We start from the raw sequence: 19013 nt of genomic DNA, 5'->3' as shown, positions 1-19013 counted from the left end.
AAACAAGCCTATTGTACAAAAATATGTAAAAATGGGTATTTACAGAATAACATGTGTATTGAGAATGTTTACATGGAATTGAAGACATTTTAAATATCTTTCACTATAAAGAATAGAATATCGAGTATGTCATTTAAAATAAGAACACTGTGTGATTAAATGAAAAAACGTGAATTTTATTAACGAAAGCATCTTGACTAAGATAGTTAAGTATATTGCCGGTGTTGGTGATGTGTTGTACATAACCATGATATAGGTACTTAATTCTAATTTTTAAAGCTTACAAATTAGGAAATCTTTAAATATTTGAAAAATGAAGGGAGATAGGTATAGGAAACCCTAATAAGAATTGAAAGCTAAGTAAATTTTCTACACGATAGACTAGTAAGATACAGGGTGTTCCATTTAAAATAAGTAAGTTATTACAGCTTGAATTTGTTAATAGAACAATCTCATATTTTGACCACCCTGTAAGAAATTTTGTTGCAGTAAGCATCTGTTTAAGTATGCTAAATAGTTTTTTATTAAGATCCAAGAAAGAATTTGTTACTTATTCTTAGATTCGTAGATATTTATTTTTTTCTAAAACCTTACATTTTCATAAAAATCGAAATAAATCAAAACACCCTGTATTTAGGTATAGGGAACCCTTATGAAAGTATAGCTTATTTTTTAAGGTCAATTCAGTAATGTCATCAGATATAGTGCATTCCATAAAAAAAATATAACTTTGATATACCACTTTTTTGGAACACCCTGTATAATTCACATTATTTTTAGATTGTAGTATTAAAGGCCCTGTATATTTCTGTGAAGAATTTTTTTTAAATATCAAGTGGTTTTCCGTACAGAGACAGGCGAATAAGATGAACCACCCTGTATAAGTAATTATTAAAAACAAATAAACCATCTTTATTTATCATTAGGTTTGTTCGTAGAACGATCAGCAACCGTTGCCAACCGTCAGACGCAAGCGCGTTCGTAGTCTACGAACTCGAACTGTTAACTGCGCAGCGCTAACTGTTAACTGCGCATGCGTCTGATGGTTGGCAACGGTTGCTGATCGATTGGATCGTACTATGAACAAACCTATTATATGGGTAACATATTCATAAATACAAACAAGGAAATAATATTATATATAATAATGGGTGTTAAACTTCAATAAGTCATTTTTAGGGAAAATTTACTGACACTGTTTGACTTCTGAGGCATCCATTTGCGTGTTTTATATAAATTGGTATATATTATTACAATGACATATGATAAATGTCATTATAAAATATAATAATGTTACATCACAAGTGCTTGCACGCTTTTTGGGTCATTTGAAATGGTTTAACTACACAGAAGATTTTAAATTTGTACTTTTAAGTTATTATGAGTTTTTGAGGCGTGAAATTTTGGAATTATTTTTAAACAAATCTGAATATTATTATGTAATAAAAAAATGTACAAGTTCCCTACTGATGCAAAAAGAAGAATGTATGTAATTTATTTAACTCAAAATACATTTTACTGCTGTCAGAAAATATAAAAAAAATGTTTATTTCATAAACAAACATTGCTTTTCACTTAAATTAAATGTTCAAACTGCCAAGAGGTAGGTGGGTGGCTGTTTGACATTTAATTTAAGCGAAAAGCAATGTTTATTTATTAAATAAACATTTTTTTTTAATTTTCTGACGACAGTAAAATGTATTTTAACTTAAATAATAAAATGAATTTTTCTTTTTGTGTCAATTAATTTAATTCAAAAATTATTTTTTGGTCACCCTCTACAAATAGTATTAATGTTTATAGGTTTGTTCCAACTAAAGGTCAAACCAGTCAGAAAACATCAGCGAATAGTCGACCAGCGCGAGTAGAGGGGATAATATTGATGACTGTATTATGTTCTCGCACTGGCCAACTGTTTGCTGACGATTTCTGACTAGTTTGACTGTTGGTTGGAACAGACCTTATATTACTGAATAGAGAATTGAATACCCTTTCAAATGAGCTACAACATGACCCCTATTCCAATTCAAAAAAATCATCTACTACGTCATCACGCCCAAATGGAAGACGTCACTATTATGGCATATAAGTCAAAAAATTGTAATTTCAAAATAAAAATCAACCTGTCTAGGGATTTTTCTCCAAAGTGGCCTATTCTCGAAAAAATGAATTTATTCCATAATTTTGAACCTCTATATATAAACATAAGCAGTACATAAAATATGATATGTCAGTATAAACTAGTAAGTAGTGTAAAGAAACAGCTTAAAAATTTTGTGAAAATAAATTTTTTGCATTTCATCTATTCATTTAATTTTGATTACAAATAGGTGGAATCTATATGAATAAACAACAGATCTTTAATAAATGTAACTTTTAATTATAGCACTTTACAAACACATACAAAAATTACAGTTAAACAAACCCCTAAAGATTATGAAAGCAGTTCTTTTTGAAAATTAACTCAAATACCTACTTAAATTAAAACTAGGTATATAAATAAAACAAAAGCATATTAGTATAATATTTTCATTTTACAAGAGGTCTAGACTTGGAATCATCATCACAGCATGCAGCTTTGTACTTTCTCACCTCGCTCATATACATAGACCAAGCATCACGTGATGAGCTCTCCTCTGAAGTTGGAGGCTTCGGCTTTTGCACCATACCAGTTTTTAATACTTTACCGCCTCTTCGCTTACCAAAAATTGGAATTGGTTTTGGAGCTACAACTGGTGGGGGCTCTTCAACTTTCTTTTGTTGTTCTTGCATTTTTTTAAACATTTCTAAAAACGAACCATCATTTTTGAAAACATTATCTTTTGTATTATCATCAACTGATTGATTAAATTGAGAATTCATGCCTTGAATATCAGTATCTCTTTCTTCAGACGATCTTTGAACAGATCTTCTGTGCTTTAATTTACTTGATGATTTATGCGATCTTGAATGACTTTTTGATCTAGATTTAGACCTGGAATGTTTTGGAGATCTTCTTCTTTTGTGTCTATGCCTTTGATAGTAACCTCCTGGTGTAAAAGCTGGTGAGCGAGATCGACTTTTAGAAGAACTGTATCTTCTTCTTCTACGGCGAGAGCGGGACCTAGATCGTCGAGATCGGCCCTTAGATCTGGATCTAGACCTAGAATGTCTTCTTCGAAACCTCTCACGAGAATGACTTCTAGACTTTGATCTAAATCTGCGATCTAAGCACCGTTTCTCATACTCAACATACTCAGGATTTTTTAAATATGGATTGACTAGATCTATGAGTCTACCTGTGGGCTCGTTTTCCTGTGTCTCATCTTCTTTTTCTATGGACATTTCTTTCTCTGATCTGTGGCCTGGATCATCATTAATTGGCTCTGGTAGAAGATCATCTTCAGTTCCAGGAGGTGGGGGTATATCCCATTCTACACGAGCAGGATTCATCTGTGGGAAGTATGATGATTGACCTACAAGAGAACTTGCAGGTATAATTAAATGCAAAAGGTAAAAAATAGTTCATCTTGCTGGTAAAAGTTTGTAAAGTGCTATTGTTTTAAAATAATGCAATAAATTCAATAGGCTTAAAATTAACTTTGCAGAGAGATGTTAGATAATCAATGAACTAACTCCTTGTTGACATGCCGAAATAAAATAGATCATTATTAAAACATCTAAGTGTGCAAACGAACAAATTTACACCCTAAATTAAAAGTAAAAACTCGCAATAATTTTACCCTACAAATAGCAGTACCTGATTTAAATGCTGGATTATATTTTCCTCAAAATTCTTTCCAAAATATGTCTGCCACTTTATCTGAACAAAAGTATGTACGAACTAAAACGACAGTTGGCGATATAAACCGATTTTTTACGATTTACTTTTATGGTAGAGTATGTTCAGAATATCAATCGAAATGCAGGTGAGCATCACGTCATGGTCATATCAGGACCGAATTCAGCATGAAAGTATCGACACAAAACGTCTAGTTTAAATGCTGTGGTATCGATTTAAATGGTCAAAATGTACCGAATTGTACAATAGAGAATTCTCTCAATTTTTAAAATACGGTTGTGTACATTTATTTAGTAGAATATTCAAAACAAAATTCAGAATTCAGCTTGTCAGTGACGGGAAGCTATACTATCATTACATTATTACATTACATCTCATATCGCTCTGTAGTGAGTGAAACTCTGTCAATGGGCGATATGAGATATTTATTATGGCCCCGTCTGTAACAGGTTTTACTTTTAACCCCTAAAAAAACTAGTGAAGAAAGAAGAAGTATAGTCAAATGTCAAATGACAATCGAATCACGTCAATTGTCAATACGCGCATGTAAAAATTGAATTATAGAAATTGTATTTTTGAAATAGAAAATAACTATTTATTAAATTAGAAACTTAAAAATTTAGAACCATGGCAGATGATCAAGCAATTAATGGAAGTGCCGAAGACTTACCAGCAGAAAAGAATCAAAAAAAGGTTGCCAAATACGATAGTGGAGCAGCCGATCTAGAAAAAGTTACAGACTATGCAGAAGAAAAAGAAATTTCTACCCAAGATGTAGCAAATGCAATATCAGCTATAGGTGATAGAAGAAATAAAGATGCTCTAGAAAAACAAGCTAGAGAAAAAGAACTATTGAAAGTATCAATTAAAAAGGAAGATGTGGATTTGATTGTTCGGGAAATGGAAATATCTAGAACTTTGGCAGAAAGGACTCTTAGGGAATATAATGGGAATGTTGTGAATGCTTTGGTATCATTGACCAATTGAACTTTATTTTATTATATTAACAAGAACAATTTTAGTCATTACAGTAAGAATATTTTCTAAATAAAACAGTGAACACTATTACTTTTTGTTTTTAAAAAATTGGCACTGGCAAGTGTAGTATTTCACCATGTGAAACCTTTGGTTAATAAGGAATGGCATTGGTAATTAAGAATTGTCTTTATGGATGTTCTATATAACAAATGTCTTAACTCTTTGCGGCACAAGATTTTATAGATTTTCTAGACCCTTGCAGCACAGAAACATTCAATTGCACATGTAAAATGACCTCACTTTTCAAGAAATAACTGATATCCATTTGCATTTGAGTGATAACTAAACTGTGGGAATTTTACCAATTAATGATTATACTTAATAGGGACAAAGGGAATAAGTAATAAAAACCTCTTGCGTAGGTGTAACTTGATAAAAATATATTAGTAAGAGGTTCATTTTGTGGACCACTGTGTATCATGTAGCAAAAATTTGGTGGTTCATATTTCAATTTGGTGTGCCGAAAAGAGTTAAACTATGTACTTTGTCAACTAAACTAAAATGTAAATAAGAAATTAGATCTAGAGAAGTTTTTGTATATTCTACAGATGGATAAGTCTGTCACTTGTGAACAAATAATCCATAAATCTCTTTGCTTTCTTTTTCCAATGATGTTTGGTTATTCTGAAAGGGTTGCGTTGAGAAAGTCTTTTGATTAATCATTTTAAAACAATAGCCCAGTAAATGAACGGGAAATTCGGCGATACCGTGTAATTTTCAGGGGCAACTCCGAATTGCGTGAAAATTTGGATTTAGGTTCTACTTACCCTCCACTTCAAAGTTGACATTGTGCCGTTGGTTGCTTTTACTTGGGGGGTGACAGCCACCCCTTCTTGGGGGTGAAAAAACATATGTTCAAGATAAGACCAGAACTGGATAAATTGACCGATTTTAAGCAACTTTTGTTCTATAGAGTTTTTTAGTTAAGTCAATAATTTTCGAGATATTTGCCATTGAAAATGTTGATTTTTCGACAAAAAAACTACGTTTTCAGACGGTTTTTCGCAAATAACTCAAAAAGTAAATATTTTATCAAAAAAAATATTCTTAGCAAAATTGTAGCTTATAAAAAACTCAAAAAAATGGTGTATCAGTAAAGTCTATGTATCAAATGAAAACAAAGTTGTAGCTCATGAAAAATATGTTCTTATTCGTCTAATTCCAAATTGAATATTTCAAGGTGAAATCACCGAAAAATTAAGCACTTTTCGGGAAAAACCCCATTTAAACTTTTTTAAAGCCTTTATAAAAAACTTTGTTTTAATTGTTAACAAAAGCTTTAGCATTAAAAATAAGCGAGTTACGCTCAAAATAAAGTTGCCCCTCTTTTTTTTGTAAAAAATCATGAAAATCTCACCGTGTTTAGCTCCCCAAATGAAATTAATCGCTACCGCTTTACAAACAATTTACTTACCTATCTATTTTTTAAATGATCTGTCAGTCTCACCGGTTTAAAGTGTTTATTTTTGAAAGAGTTATAATTGAGAAAGCTTGAATGGGTCACTAATCACGAGTGTATGCAAATTTTGAACAGCCATATCTTAACCAATTTTTGTCTTACGGAGAAACAAAATGAAACTAGCACATTTATAATAGCAAAACCTACATTTATTTACTCTTTAAGATTTTTCTTATCACTAATACTTTTTAAGTTATTTTGAAAAAATTAAATTTTTCAAAAATTTTTTTTACTATAAAACCAAATGTTTTCTAAAATAAGCACTTCAAACCAATCAAACTTACAGATCATATAAACAATATACATACAGTTAAAATAGATGGTAAAGCCAAACGATTAATTTCATTTAGGGTGCTAAATAGAGGGAGGTTCTCACGATTTTTTTTACCAAAAAAAAAGGGGCCAACTTTTTTTTCAGTGTAACTCGTTTATTTTTGATGCTGTAAACTTTTGTAAAAAACAAATAATAAAATTTTTTCCGATACTTTAAAAATATTAATAAGGTGTTCCCGAAAAACGCTTCTTTCTTCGGCAATTTCGTGTTTAATTATTTGATTTGGAATTAGACGAATAAGAACGTATTTTCATGAGCTACAACTTTGCTTCTACTCACTTTGTAGACTTTACTGGTACACCATTTTTTTCGTTTTTTTATAGGCTACACTTTTGCTAAATATATTTTTTTCGATAAAGTATTTACTTTTTCAGTTATTTGGGAAAAACATTTTGAAAACGTAGTTTTTTTTATCGAAAAATCAACATTTTAAATCGCGAATAACTCGAAAAGTATTGACTTACGTAAAAATTTTATAGAACAAAAGGTGCTTAAAATAAGTCAATTTATCCATTTCTGGCCTTATTTTAAACACTCGTTTTTCACCCCCCGAGAAGGGGTAAATTTCACCCCCCAAGTAAAAGCAACCAACGGCACAAATTCAACTTTGAATTGGAGGGTAAGTAGAACCTAAATCCAAATTTTCATGCAATTCGGAGTTGCCCCTGGAAATTACACTCCAAAACGGTCATTTATTGGGCTACAATTCTTTATGACAAACTTGTTTGTACACCTGTAATCTTAATACCAATATGCAAGGCCCTTCCCAATTACTTATGCTTGTGATCATTTTTTAAAAATTTGCTTTTAGGAGCGTAGACGCAAATTTTGTGCCAATGCCTTTTAAATGCATTCATTTTTTTAGAATCATGAGAAAACTAAAAGTATTTTTGAAAAATTTAAACGCAGAATGAAAGATTACATTATTACCAAGTGCCAAAAGTCCCTAAAAACTTCTATGTTTATTTTAATAAGTTACAGGGGTAAAAAAAAAGAGAAAATTGAATGCGATTTTAATTTCAAATACCACATTCAAAAGAAACTTTTTGTTTATTCTAAGGGACTTTTGACCCTCTGCAATAATTTAATCTTTCATTCTGCATTTAAAATTTTCAAAAACATTAATCAGTTTTCTCAGGATTAAAAAATGAATGCATTTAAAAGCATTGGCCTGAAATTTTGCACCTATGCTTGTAAAATAATTACTAATATAGTACCTACTATGTGAACCTCATTTATTCTTATTTATGTAGTAAAAGTGATAACTGATAATTTTCTTGAAATCATGCATTGTCCTAGTTGGAGGTTACTGGAGCACTTTTCTCATCTCTTGCTGAAAGTTGTTTAAGGGAGACTGATAGCTATATTAAAACCCCATTTCAAAAGCACTGTACTGTAATTTTTCATCAATTTCAAACTCTTGACATATGGCCTCCGTTGTGAACTTGTTGAAAGACAAAATATATTGCATTATCAAATATTCCCAATAGACTAAAGCAATTGTTCTAAAGTGTCCAAATATTTAATTGTTTAAGTTTTCTTTTTCCCTTATTGTGCATATAGAGACATTTTATCCCAAGTCATAACTGATTCAGGAAATTTCACTTTTCTTTCAGAAAACTCATGTTTATTGAATGTTCTGCGAGTAACCTAACTGAGAGTCTTCTTCTTCAGCGAGTTTGCATCCACTCCTGGACAAAGGCCTCCCCATGAGTTCTCCATTCTTCTCTGTTTTGTGCTATTTGGTGCCAGTTTCTCCCCATTTTTGATTTGATGCCGTCTAGCCATCGTTTTTGTGGACTTCCTCTACTACGACTGTGAGTGGTCTCCAACATAATATAATGTTTTTCATCCATCTTTCGTTATTTTGGCAAGCCACGTGTCCTACCCAGTTCCATTTCATTTGAGCAATTCTTCCAATTACTTTAATTGGCTGATAACTCTGTGTCATGGTTTTTTACTTTAATTGGCTGATCAACTCTGTAAGTGTCATGGTTTCCATTCCATAGGTCAAAACGGTAGAATACAACTTGACTAAACCCAGTGGCGGCCCGTGAGGTAGAGCCATGGCACTACCTTGCTAACTATGCAGAAACATATTTTTTATCTTAAAAACATTTTAATGCCTGTTTATTTTTTTTGTGAATATTTCTCTTTATTTTTATAAATTATATCAAATCTGGCAACTGTGTAACGCAATGCAAATCTACCGACTCTGGCCACCCACAGCTGACCGGATAAAGGATGAAAATCATAAAAATCCCAGTGCCGAACGGCATAGTGGCTCGTGAGAAAAGAGAAAGATTGTATGAGCATCCTGTGTAAGTGACAGAGAGAGAGCGGTATTGCACTTTTAACATATGTTTAAATTGGAGTCTCCGTGCCAGGCTCGAAATCTCGAAAAGGAAGTTAGTGGATCTTAAGATACAATGTTTTAGATCTACATATTTCTAGTTTCTTTACGCGTTCGCTTGACGCTATTGTGTTTATTGTCTACTACTGTATTGTATATTTGTGTTTATACTCTACTATATTTTTTAATTTGTAATTATTAGTTAGTGCGTTGTGATCGTGGGTGTCGTAGGTATAAAAATAATATTTTAATTATTTTCTACGTTTAATTTATTTATTGACAACGAATCAAATTAGTATATTAAAAAACTCTTTTGGTGGTTTTTCGTTAGAAAAAAAAACTACAAATTAAAGAACTCGGTCGGCCTTTACCCGATTTAAAAATTGAAAAACAAAGTGGAAATGGACAAAAACTTCGCTGTCGTAAGTTTAATAAAATTATTTATGATAAAAATAGCTGGTTGTGTGGTTGCGAACAAACTAATAAACTCTTCTGTTTTGTATGCGTTTTGTTTGGAGGTGACGAGACTTGGTCAAACAAAGGCACCGATGATCTTGTACATATATGGGAGAAATTGAAATCCCATGAAAAATCTAAAGTGCACATGAATAACGTTTTTAGCTTTTCAATGCTTGGTAAGTTAAATATAAAAACCCAATTAAATTCAGCTTATCGTGATACTCTATTTATATTTTATATCCTTTTTGACCATATCGTAAAACCGCCACAAAAAATTTAGGCAGCTGCCCGGATTCTGGCACTACCTTCCTAAAGTTATACGAGCCGCCACTGACTAAACCCACTTACAATCTACACTCACCCCTCCAATGTATGCCCTTCAAAGTCTAGCTCTTATGTTAGTTCACTTTTCACTATTTTTCTTTTGTTGCAACATGTGGAGTAGTTAACACAGACAAATGTATGTTCCTGAATAAAGTAAAATATATTAAACACTATCGCTCTGTGCTTAGATGATCAGAAAGCTATGCTTCCTCTCCTCTGTTTCCGGAGTGCCACATCCATTTTTTTTTTCTCTTGAATATTGTTAAAAAATATGCAACATATTAATTAAGTACCAGCAAAAGCATGTAGCACACATAAAGCATATAGTGATCAAAAAAATGTAATTTTAACAGTTGGGTTGACTTAAGATGGGAAGGGGCTCATGTATGTCTCAATCGTTTATTGAGAAGTAATCATTGTTACAGAAATATCCATCCTTCATAATTAACTTTGTGAAAATTTTGGAACAAGCAATGTTTTTATTTACACTGTTTAATTTACAAAACAAATGTAATTTTGACCCAATGATCATCTACTACAAAAATGTTTTCTTCAATTTTGTAAATAAATCAAAAACTTATATTGTAAGTATAATTGAAGATATTATGATTGAACAAGAATAAGTCAATTTCTATTACCAGGTATTAAAAAAATATATAGGATGACTAGAGCCAAAGAAAACGATTTCTGGGTAAAATATTTAATATTTAAATAAACAAATATAACTAAATAAATAGTTTCTATTTATCCTGGCGGCCAGTCCATTTGTCTCCCTCCTAAAATATGAATGTGCAAGTGATACACTGATTGACAACCATCCTTTCCATTATTTATAACGAGTCTATAGCCATTTGGTACTTTCTTCTGTGCAAGAGTTTTAGCTGTGTATATGAGATGCCCAAGTAGCTAAAATTAGATAATAATTATATTTGTCAAAGAAAAATAATCATAAGTACCTAACTAAATTATTAAATAATCATACTTAATTCTTATCAACATCATTCTTAGTAATTGTTAGATACAATAAATAACATTTACAGTGAAATTGAATGAAATTTTTTTATTGGCAACGTCAATAAAAAAAATAGTTTTATTTCCAACCAAATTTAAAAAAGCATAAAATGTTTTCTCTGTGGTAATTATGAGCATATGAACTACACTTGAAAATTTACTGAACCTCAATTCAGTATAAATGAAATACCTGTACTGATAAGTAAAAAGGTCTTAAGGCAAAAATATTAATTGACTAAGTTTTTTAGTACAGTAGACTCGCGATTATCCAAGGCAAAAGTCATAACTGGTGAGTTACAACTTTCAACCTTGGCGCAACATCGCCCCCTCAAAAAGAGGAATGAAGCCAGTGGTGTCATGGTGTGGGAACGCGTGGGAACGCCGTTCCCGCACTGGTTAAGAAAAGAAAAAAAAATAATAGAGAATTTAGGTTTTGTAAACAAAAATTAGCAGTGCGTTCCGGCACTGCGTTCCGGCACTGCTAATTTTGCCATGACACCACTGAATGAAGCTTATGCAAAAATCGATCAAAGACTTTTTAAAACAGTAATATTGATAAGATAAATGATTTTTTCTTTTATAGACAGTACTGTATTAGTTTTGTCATTAAAATATCCACAGTTATGGTTGTTTACGTGTTTTTCTATCAGTATAACCAGTCTAGATGTTTAACTGAGTTTTTCTGTATACGAGGTAGTCATGTCAAGGTCTCAATTACCTCGGATAATCACGAGTCTACTGTATATTAAAAAAATCTATAAATAGTAAAAGACATCAACTGATTTTCATCTTTATTTTGAAACTAACTATTAAATGCAACTAAGCGTTGAAATTCAATCGCTTTTTATCAATTTTTTTGACATAAGTACTAAAAAACTTAGTCAAAACCAATATTTTTGATTTTAGACCTTTTTACTTATCACTACACATAAAGCCAAAACTATATTAAACTGGACTGTAAATAATTTCTTTTATTCCACTAGATTGTAATGCATGGAGAAGAGTTGCCAGCGGCAGGAGCGAATGGAGGATTGTTCTGAAGAAGGCTTTGGCTCATAAAGAGCTGTAACGCCACTGATGATGATGTAATCAGAATAATACCAAAACAAAGTGTCAGACAATAGGAGCATATTATGAGAAGAGCTATTGAAGGACGAGAGAAGAGCATCTTAATAAGTGGCCGAAAAATAAACAATATACGTTTTGCAGATGACACAGCCCTTCTTGTAAATAGTCAAGAAGAGTTAATCGATCTCATACAACTGGTTGAAAATAAAGGTCAAATATTATGTCTGCAGTTAAACATATCAAAGACAAAGATCATGATGGTAGATACACTACATAACAATCATCCACACCTAATCCTGATTTAGAGACCGACCGATTAAATCGGCTTCGGCCAATATTTAAACCTTCGGCCAAACCGAAGCTGAAGGTTTCGCCGAAGGTGGAATAATAATAAAAAGTCAGTATACTATACTATATAAATAATCTCTAAACAATATGCTTCGGCGAGTCTTTGATAATTTGAATAATATTTACACCCTATTTTATACCCTAAACTAAAACGTTTTACAAACTTTCAGGTAGTAGGTAGGATATAAATTTTAACAATAGGCCAAGATGTCTCAAAGATCTTTATTTAAACATTTCTCACGTAGTAAAATTCTGAGAAACTATATAATAATTTTATTGTATTTGTTACTAAAACTCAAGATTACTGGTGTTTTGACTACCTAAATATTAATGGCAAAACATTGACCATCGACTTATAATATATTTTTAGTGACCTTCAGCTTCGGCCGAAGGTATCCTACAGGCCGAACTTCGGCATCGGCTTCAGCCAAAAAAATCACATTTGGTCGGTCTCTAATCCTGGTTTGAGGTTGTGAGCTCATTAGGACCATAGATCACAAACACAGGGTCAAGGGCCGAGAATTTAAAAATATATAAATTTTAATATTTGCAGTTCAAATGTTTTTAGTTTCAAACACATGTACCTATATGTACAAAACAGGAGATAAATATACTATTGTCTGGACTAGAATTGAACAAAAGTAGTAACAGAAGCATCAAGAATGACATAGGATATTTTGCAAATTAAAATGTTGATAATTTTACAAAGTGCCAATTTTTAGAACTACCTTAGCAGCCATCAAAATCGTATCAATTTCCATATTCTGTACACACAAAGAATAGAAAAGAAATAAAGCATTACTTGGGTCACTAGCACTTAGAACAAAGGAGTTGGTTGGTACTTTCGCACAGTCAAAAGGGATTGTTTATCAAGTATTGCGTTTTATTTTTCTAACGAAAAATATGGTCACAATAAAGGGATGATAGCCCAAAGTCTTGTCATGAAACCTTTAACATCTTTCAAAGTCATACAAACCCATGAAAAAACATCATACCACAAGGAGTGCGTTCAGGTTGGGCTGGATTTTCTACAAAGTTATCGCAACCCGCAAAAGTCAATCATTAACCAGATAGACTCTCAGAGGTCTAAATAGGTATAAGAAAATAGAGAAAGACTACGACTAATAGTAGAGTCTATATAGTGTTCTTAAGTCGACAAAAAATTGCCCTTCAAGAGGCCATCGTGATCTTCTGCTTCTGGACTAAGCTGCTGGACCTAATAATGAGGGGAATTGTTAAGGTTTAAAATCGCATCAGGAGATAAACAACACATATCCACAGCACCTTCTCGAGCAACATACATTAGTAGCACCAGTCAAAATCAATTCACATGGTGTGATGAAGAAATAATTGAACAAATAATGAAACAGGTTCAAAGTGCAAATTTATACTCTGTCATATTTGACGAAATGACTGACGTACCCCACGTGGAACAGCTTTCTCTAAATTTGAGATACATATACACAATAACAACATTCGTGAAGACTTCGTCAAGTTCATTGAAGCTTATGAGAGCATAAAAATAATTATTAGTGAAAATCAGAAAGAGGTGAAGAACAAGGTCTGACAGGAGAAGCATTGGGAAAAATAGTATTAAACTTTTTGAAAGAACTGCACTTGGATCCAAAGAAATGTGTAGGAATCTTTACTGACTTTAATAATGCTTTAATAACGATAAGTTTTGAATGTGTTTTTGGCATTAAAAAGTGTGTGAAAAGTGCCTTAAAACTTACCATTGTAACCCAAATTTTTAAAAATTATCCCCAGACCCTATGGTACGCCTCTCGAAAAAAAAGTTCATGGCCCCTCCCGAAAATCGGTCCTGAATCCGCCCTTGCACAGGGTCACTACAGGAAGACATAAAACATAGATCTGATCTAGCAAAAGTTGCTACAGGAAAGATGGCCAAAATATGGAAGGACTCTCAAATTTCATGAACTCTACAAATGAGATTGATTACCTACTACTTAATAAATTACCAATACTGATATAAAGATGTGAAGCTGAAATTCTAAGAGTGGAAAGAACAATATAATGCCACTGAAATGTTCTGTTGGAGAAGAATGTTACGAATTCCGTGGACTGACCACAGGACAAATAATTCAATTTTAAATGAGCTAAAGTCAGCAAATGACTCTCAAGCAAAGTCCAACAATTAAAATGCATGAACCATCAACTTGCTATGAACCAACCAACTACAGACAATAACAGGACCATAGATTATAACTGGTAACAATAGAGTCCTTAATGTATGCATACAACATAGTACTAATAGCAAATTTCAAGAACAAAATGCAGAAACTAATGGATTTATGGGTTGAGCAAATAGAAGAACTAAAAATGGAAATAAATGAGGAAAAAGTAGGATAATGATAATCAACTGCAAAGAAGCTGTTAGATGAAATAGAAGGAAACTACAACTTATGAATACCTGGGAAGTATCATCACTAACAATGGAAAAATAGACTGGGAAATAACAAGTAGAGCACAGAAATCAAACAAGTTATACTATGTGTTATCCCCAATACTGGGAAAAAGAGAACTTACAAGAGAGACAAAAATAAAAATATAATAACACAATAGTGATAAAAACTGTGCTCTACGCAAATAAAAACTGGACAATTCTGGAAAAACATAAGAGCAGGATAAATGCAATGAAGATGAGACATTTAAGAAGGATAGATGGAAAGTTAAAATTAGATAGGTTAAGCAATGAGACTATTAGGAGAATGGCCAACCAAAAACCAATAATGAATAAACCAGCAAAGAGACAAATGAACTGGTATGGGCATTTGATGAGGATGCAACCCAACAGAATTACAAAAAAAGTCCACGAAGCAAGGAACATAAAGAAAAGAAAAAGAGGCAGATAAAGAAAAAAATGAATACAGCAAGTAGTAGAGGCAGGAAAAGTTAAAGAAAAATCACTTGATGAATTGAAAATAATGGCAGCAAATAGGGCTTTTCATCGATTGTCATTTGTTTCGAGCTTCTGTCATATGTTGTATAATCTGTGTATAATATTAATATACACGGATTATACGACATGTGACAGAAGCTTGAAACAAATGACTGTGAATGAAAAGCCCTATAGAAAAGAATGAAAGAGATGGGTGAATGGAAATTAAAATAGCGAGGCCAAATTCTACACCCTCATAGGGTAAAAGGAAGTGGAGACAGCATAGAAAGACTTATTCAAGGAAATGTAGAAGGCTGAAGATTCAAATTCAAAATATCTTTTATTAAAAAAATTGTAAACAACACACTTATAGCAAATTGTCACAATTGAATAATAAGTGTCTAATATACATACAAAATTACAATTACAACTACTATGAGTTAAAAGTTAAAATGTGCGATTTAAAAACTCATACACGGTTCTAAATCTCATACACGGAATATGGTTCTAAATCCAATAAAATGCTTTTTATTTCAGTTCTAAATATATTAAAATTCTGTTGCAATTTAATTCTAACAGGTAATTTGTTAAAAAAATTTATACACGAATATGTAGGTCCTCTCTCTGTTGCGACTAGCCTATGTATAGGAAAATTGAGCCCTACATACCTAGTGGGTATGCTGTGTTTTGGCTCAGAATGTGTAAACCTATCCCTATTCTTGAACAGGAACAGTAAACACTCATATATATAAAGCCCTGCCACCGTTAATAATCCTAACTCCTTAAATTTTCCCCTACAGGTTCTTCGAGCTTTTATCTTGAGCATTGTTCTTATTGCTCTCTTCTGAGCAATGAATACTCTATCAACATCAGTTCCTCCCTCCCATAAAATAATACCATATCTGAGCACTGAGTAGATGTTTGCAAAATAAACTGTCTTAAGGTGTTGTAAATTCAAATACTTAGACATTACTCGTAATGAATAACATGCCGTGTTGATTCTTTTGCGAACAACACACAGGTGCTCTGACCAATTCAGATGTTGATCTATGTAAATACCCAAGAATTTTGTATTTGTTGATAATACAACAGTTTGATCATCCAACTCAATCTCCTCTGGAATTATCTCATTATTTTGCTTTGTGTGAAAACAAACACAGTTAGTCTTCTCAGTATTTAAAACCAATTTATTTTTTAAGAACCAATTCTGAGCTGTTTTTAAGTGATCTGAAGAAATACTCAGAAGATCCTCAATTTGAAGGTGAGACTCACTGCTCAGTATTTGATATCACTCAAGATGATAAGGAAGGTCCCAACAAGATGGATCGAAGAAATTAGGGGTATCAAGTTAAAGAAAAATCACTTGATGAATCGAAAATAATGGCAGCAAATAGAAAAGAATGGAAGAGATCCATTATGGATCTCTTCCATTATGGAAATTAAAATAGGGAGCCCAAATTCGACACCCTGGTAGGGCAAAAGGAAGGGGAAAAAGAAAAAAAGAACATGCTATGAGAACAGACACAGAAACACTTATTATTCAAGGAAAGGTCGAAGATGATAAGGAAGATCCCAACAAGATGGATCGAACAAATTACAGGGGCATCTATGTTGTATTCATGAGTTGAAAGAAATGAGAGCTTTGGAGATGGACAATACACTACATCAGATGACCACTACTCTCCCTCCAGGGGGTCGAGAAGTCAGGACTACAGAGAGTAAATAATATATAAGTACAGGGCACCAAGTCCCTGAACCAACAAAACAAAAAATTGAGAAGTAGCAAAGTGAAACAAATTGTTATTCACTAGAGAGGATATAACTGCTTTTTAAAATTAAGGGTCTGTACTTTCTGTCCTGATTAAACAACATGACAAAACTCCTCTAACCGGGTTTAATTGGGACAGAAAGTACTGACCCTAAATGTTCTTATACTTAGTAATAATTTATAAATTCACTTGCTTCTTTATCAGTTGCTTTAGCATCATCGAGCCTTGGGATTTGCTTTTTAGGTATTACTAAAAAATGTACTGGAGCTTGAGGATTGACATCATTAAAAGCCAAACATTTATCATCCTCGAAAATTATATCCGCTGGTATTTCTTTTGATATAATTTTATCAAATATTGTGCCTTTTTTAGCATCGTAACTTGCACTTTGAGATTTTTTAACCTCCGAGCTCATCTACAAAAATTAATGATGTAAATGTAAACATCAAATTAAAAACAAAAATCTAAATGTTTACTTCTCTAGTTCTTAAAATTTGTTGACAGCTTGAAATGTCAAATAATTGTTTCCATTTCACGTTTTTTATGGAATTCTTCACCAAAAAAGCCATTCTTTTAACAACAAAAATATTCAAAGTTCAAATCTTCAAATAAAATCAAAAACTGTGACGTGACATTGACATGTTATGACATATCTTCTTCTTGTTTTACTATTTCCACATGAGAAAAACCACAGAACACAGATCTTTAATTCATTGATAAAGGGCCTAGCCGGGTAAGATGGTGAAAAGTGCCCCCAACCCAATCTAAATTCCATATAGGCCACTTTTTAGCACATATAGAGGAACTCACTTTCTGAAATTTTTAGCCCCTAGGTGGTCACGTGACCCCCCTAGAGCCTAATTAGGCTTTTTATGTTTTTATTTTTTATCTCAGCCGCATTAAGAGCTAGCCAAAAACTTTATTTAAAAAAGTTGTAAGTTTTAAAAAGATCTATATGAAATTTTTTTTTTATTTTTTTGGCGGGAAATTCGAATTTTTAGAACAATTTTAAACTTTTAAATAAATCTGAAAAAAAAACTAAGACACTCGTTTTTACGAAAATTAATTATAATGTGTATTTTTGCACAATCTTTTACCCTGAATTTTTTCAGATTTTTAAAATTGGTGAAACGTACCTTTAAAAATAAAAAACCGCATTTTTTCGGTTTTTTTTTCGTTTTTTTGATACAATTTTATACATATTTTTCAAAAAATTTAACACCGTCACTAGAATAGGTAAAAAACTGAAAAATAATTGGGATTTGCTTCATAAAAATTTTTTGTAACGCCATCCATTTTCAAGATACAGGGCGTTGAAGAAAACAAAATTTTACATATTTTTTACGATTTTGCCGAAACTACTGGCAACATTGTAATAAAACTTGGCGGGTTTTAAGAGGTAGTTATTGTGCATGTTTTGACATACAACTAAGGATTTAATATTCATCATTGGCGCGCATAGGGGTAATGTTCTGAACTTTTCAAAGAAAAAAAGATAGTACGCCACTGACATATTTCAAATTAACAATCATTTTTGAATTCCTCGTTCAATTTGCAATAAAAAATCTATCTTCTCATTTTTTCATACGACGCGCTGTTTTGCTGCAAAAAATAAAATATCTTAACGCTTCCAAAGTATTCGAATTAATTTTGATAATGGATGTATGAGTTTATTATGTATGTAGATGTAGAAACTACTAGAAGTTCGAATACTTTGTAAGGGTTAAGATCTTTTATTTTTTGAATAAAAATGGCGCGTCGTATGAAAAAATAAGAAGATACATTTTTTGTCACAAATTGAACGAGAAATTAAAAAACGATTGTTAATTTGAAATATGTCAGTGGCGTACTATCTTTATTCTTTAAAAAGTTCAGACCATTACCCCTATGCGAGCCAATGATGAATATCAAATCATTAATTGTATGTCAAAATATGCATAATAACCAGCTCTTAAATCCCGCCAAGTTTTATTACAATGTTGCCAGTAGTTTCAGCAAAATCGTAAAAAATGTGTAAAATTTTGTTTTCTTCAACGCCCTGTATTTTGAAAATGGATGGCTTTAAAAAAAATTTTTATTAAGCAAACCCCAATTATTTTTCAGTTTTTTACCTATTCTAGTAACAGTGTTACCTTTTTTGAAAAATATGTATAAAATTGTTTCAAAATAC

General features: G+C 32.0%; 4 protein-coding genes across 4 annotated transcripts in view; 1 reads left to right on the top strand and 3 right to left on the bottom strand.

Moving 5' to 3' along the window:
• Positions 1–3815, bottom strand: part of LOC126884654 (cytochrome c oxidase subunit 6B1) — a 51706-nt gene extending 47891 nt beyond the window's left edge. The window contains exon 1 of the mRNA XM_050650721.1: positions 3740–3815. The gene's annotated coding sequence lies outside the window, so the exon portion shown is untranslated. The remainder of the gene's footprint in view (positions 1–3739) is intronic.
• Positions 2360–3523, bottom strand: LOC126884655 (arginine/serine-rich coiled-coil protein 2). Its single transcript, XM_050650723.1, is given in 2 exon segments — positions 2360–3456; positions 3458–3523. Coding segments are annotated over 2 exon segments (978 nt in total). The 5' UTR covers positions 3509–3523; the 3' UTR covers positions 2360–2529.
• Positions 3816–4284: 469 nt separating the features above from the next.
• On the top strand, positions 4285–4846 carry LOC126884652 (huntingtin-interacting protein K). Its single transcript, XM_050650719.1, has one exon. The coding sequence runs from the start codon at positions 4409–4411 to the stop codon at positions 4766–4768; it is 360 nt and encodes a 119-aa protein (XP_050506676.1). The 5' UTR covers positions 4285–4408; the 3' UTR covers positions 4769–4846.
• A 5586-nt stretch (positions 4847–10432) lies between these two features.
• On the bottom strand, positions 10433–17488 carry LOC126884651 (uncharacterized HIT-like protein Synpcc7942_1390). The gene is made up of 3 exons (XM_050650718.1): positions 17320–17488; positions 17037–17258; positions 10433–10654 (listed from the first exon to the last, which is right to left on the bottom strand). Exons 1-3 carry the CDS (start codon positions 17410–17412, stop codon positions 10493–10495), a joined length of 477 nt encoding a protein of 158 aa, XP_050506675.1. The 5' UTR covers positions 17413–17488; the 3' UTR covers positions 10433–10492.
• Positions 17489–19013: the final 1525 nt, after the last annotated feature.

This window comes from Diabrotica virgifera, chromosome 5 (genome assembly GCF_917563875.1).
Source record: "Diabrotica virgifera virgifera chromosome 5, PGI_DIABVI_V3a".
Taxonomy (NCBI): Eukaryota; Metazoa; Arthropoda; class Insecta; order Coleoptera; family Chrysomelidae; genus Diabrotica; species Diabrotica virgifera.
Note: the sequence above shows the minus strand (reverse complement) of the source record. Positions and strands in the feature narration are given on the sequence as shown.

Excerpts from the sequence above, each read along its gene's own strand:
- LOC126884652 (XM_050650719.1), top strand. The coding sequence starts at position 4,409 with ATGGCAGATGATCAAGCAATTAATGGAAGTGCCGAAGACTTACCAGCA.
- LOC126884651 (XM_050650718.1), bottom strand. The coding sequence starts at position 17,412 with ATGGCTTTTTTGGTGAAGAATTCCATAAAAAACGTGAAATGGAAACAA. Across the intron at positions 17,259-17,319 it reads AAATTTTAAGAACTAGAGAA|ATGAGCTCGGAGGTTAAAAA; the intron begins GTAAACATTTAG and ends TAATTTTTGTAG. Across the intron at positions 10,655-17,036 it reads CTAAAGCAACTGATAAAGAA|CTACTTGGGCATCTCATATA; the intron begins GCAAGTGAATTT and ends ATCTAATTTTAG.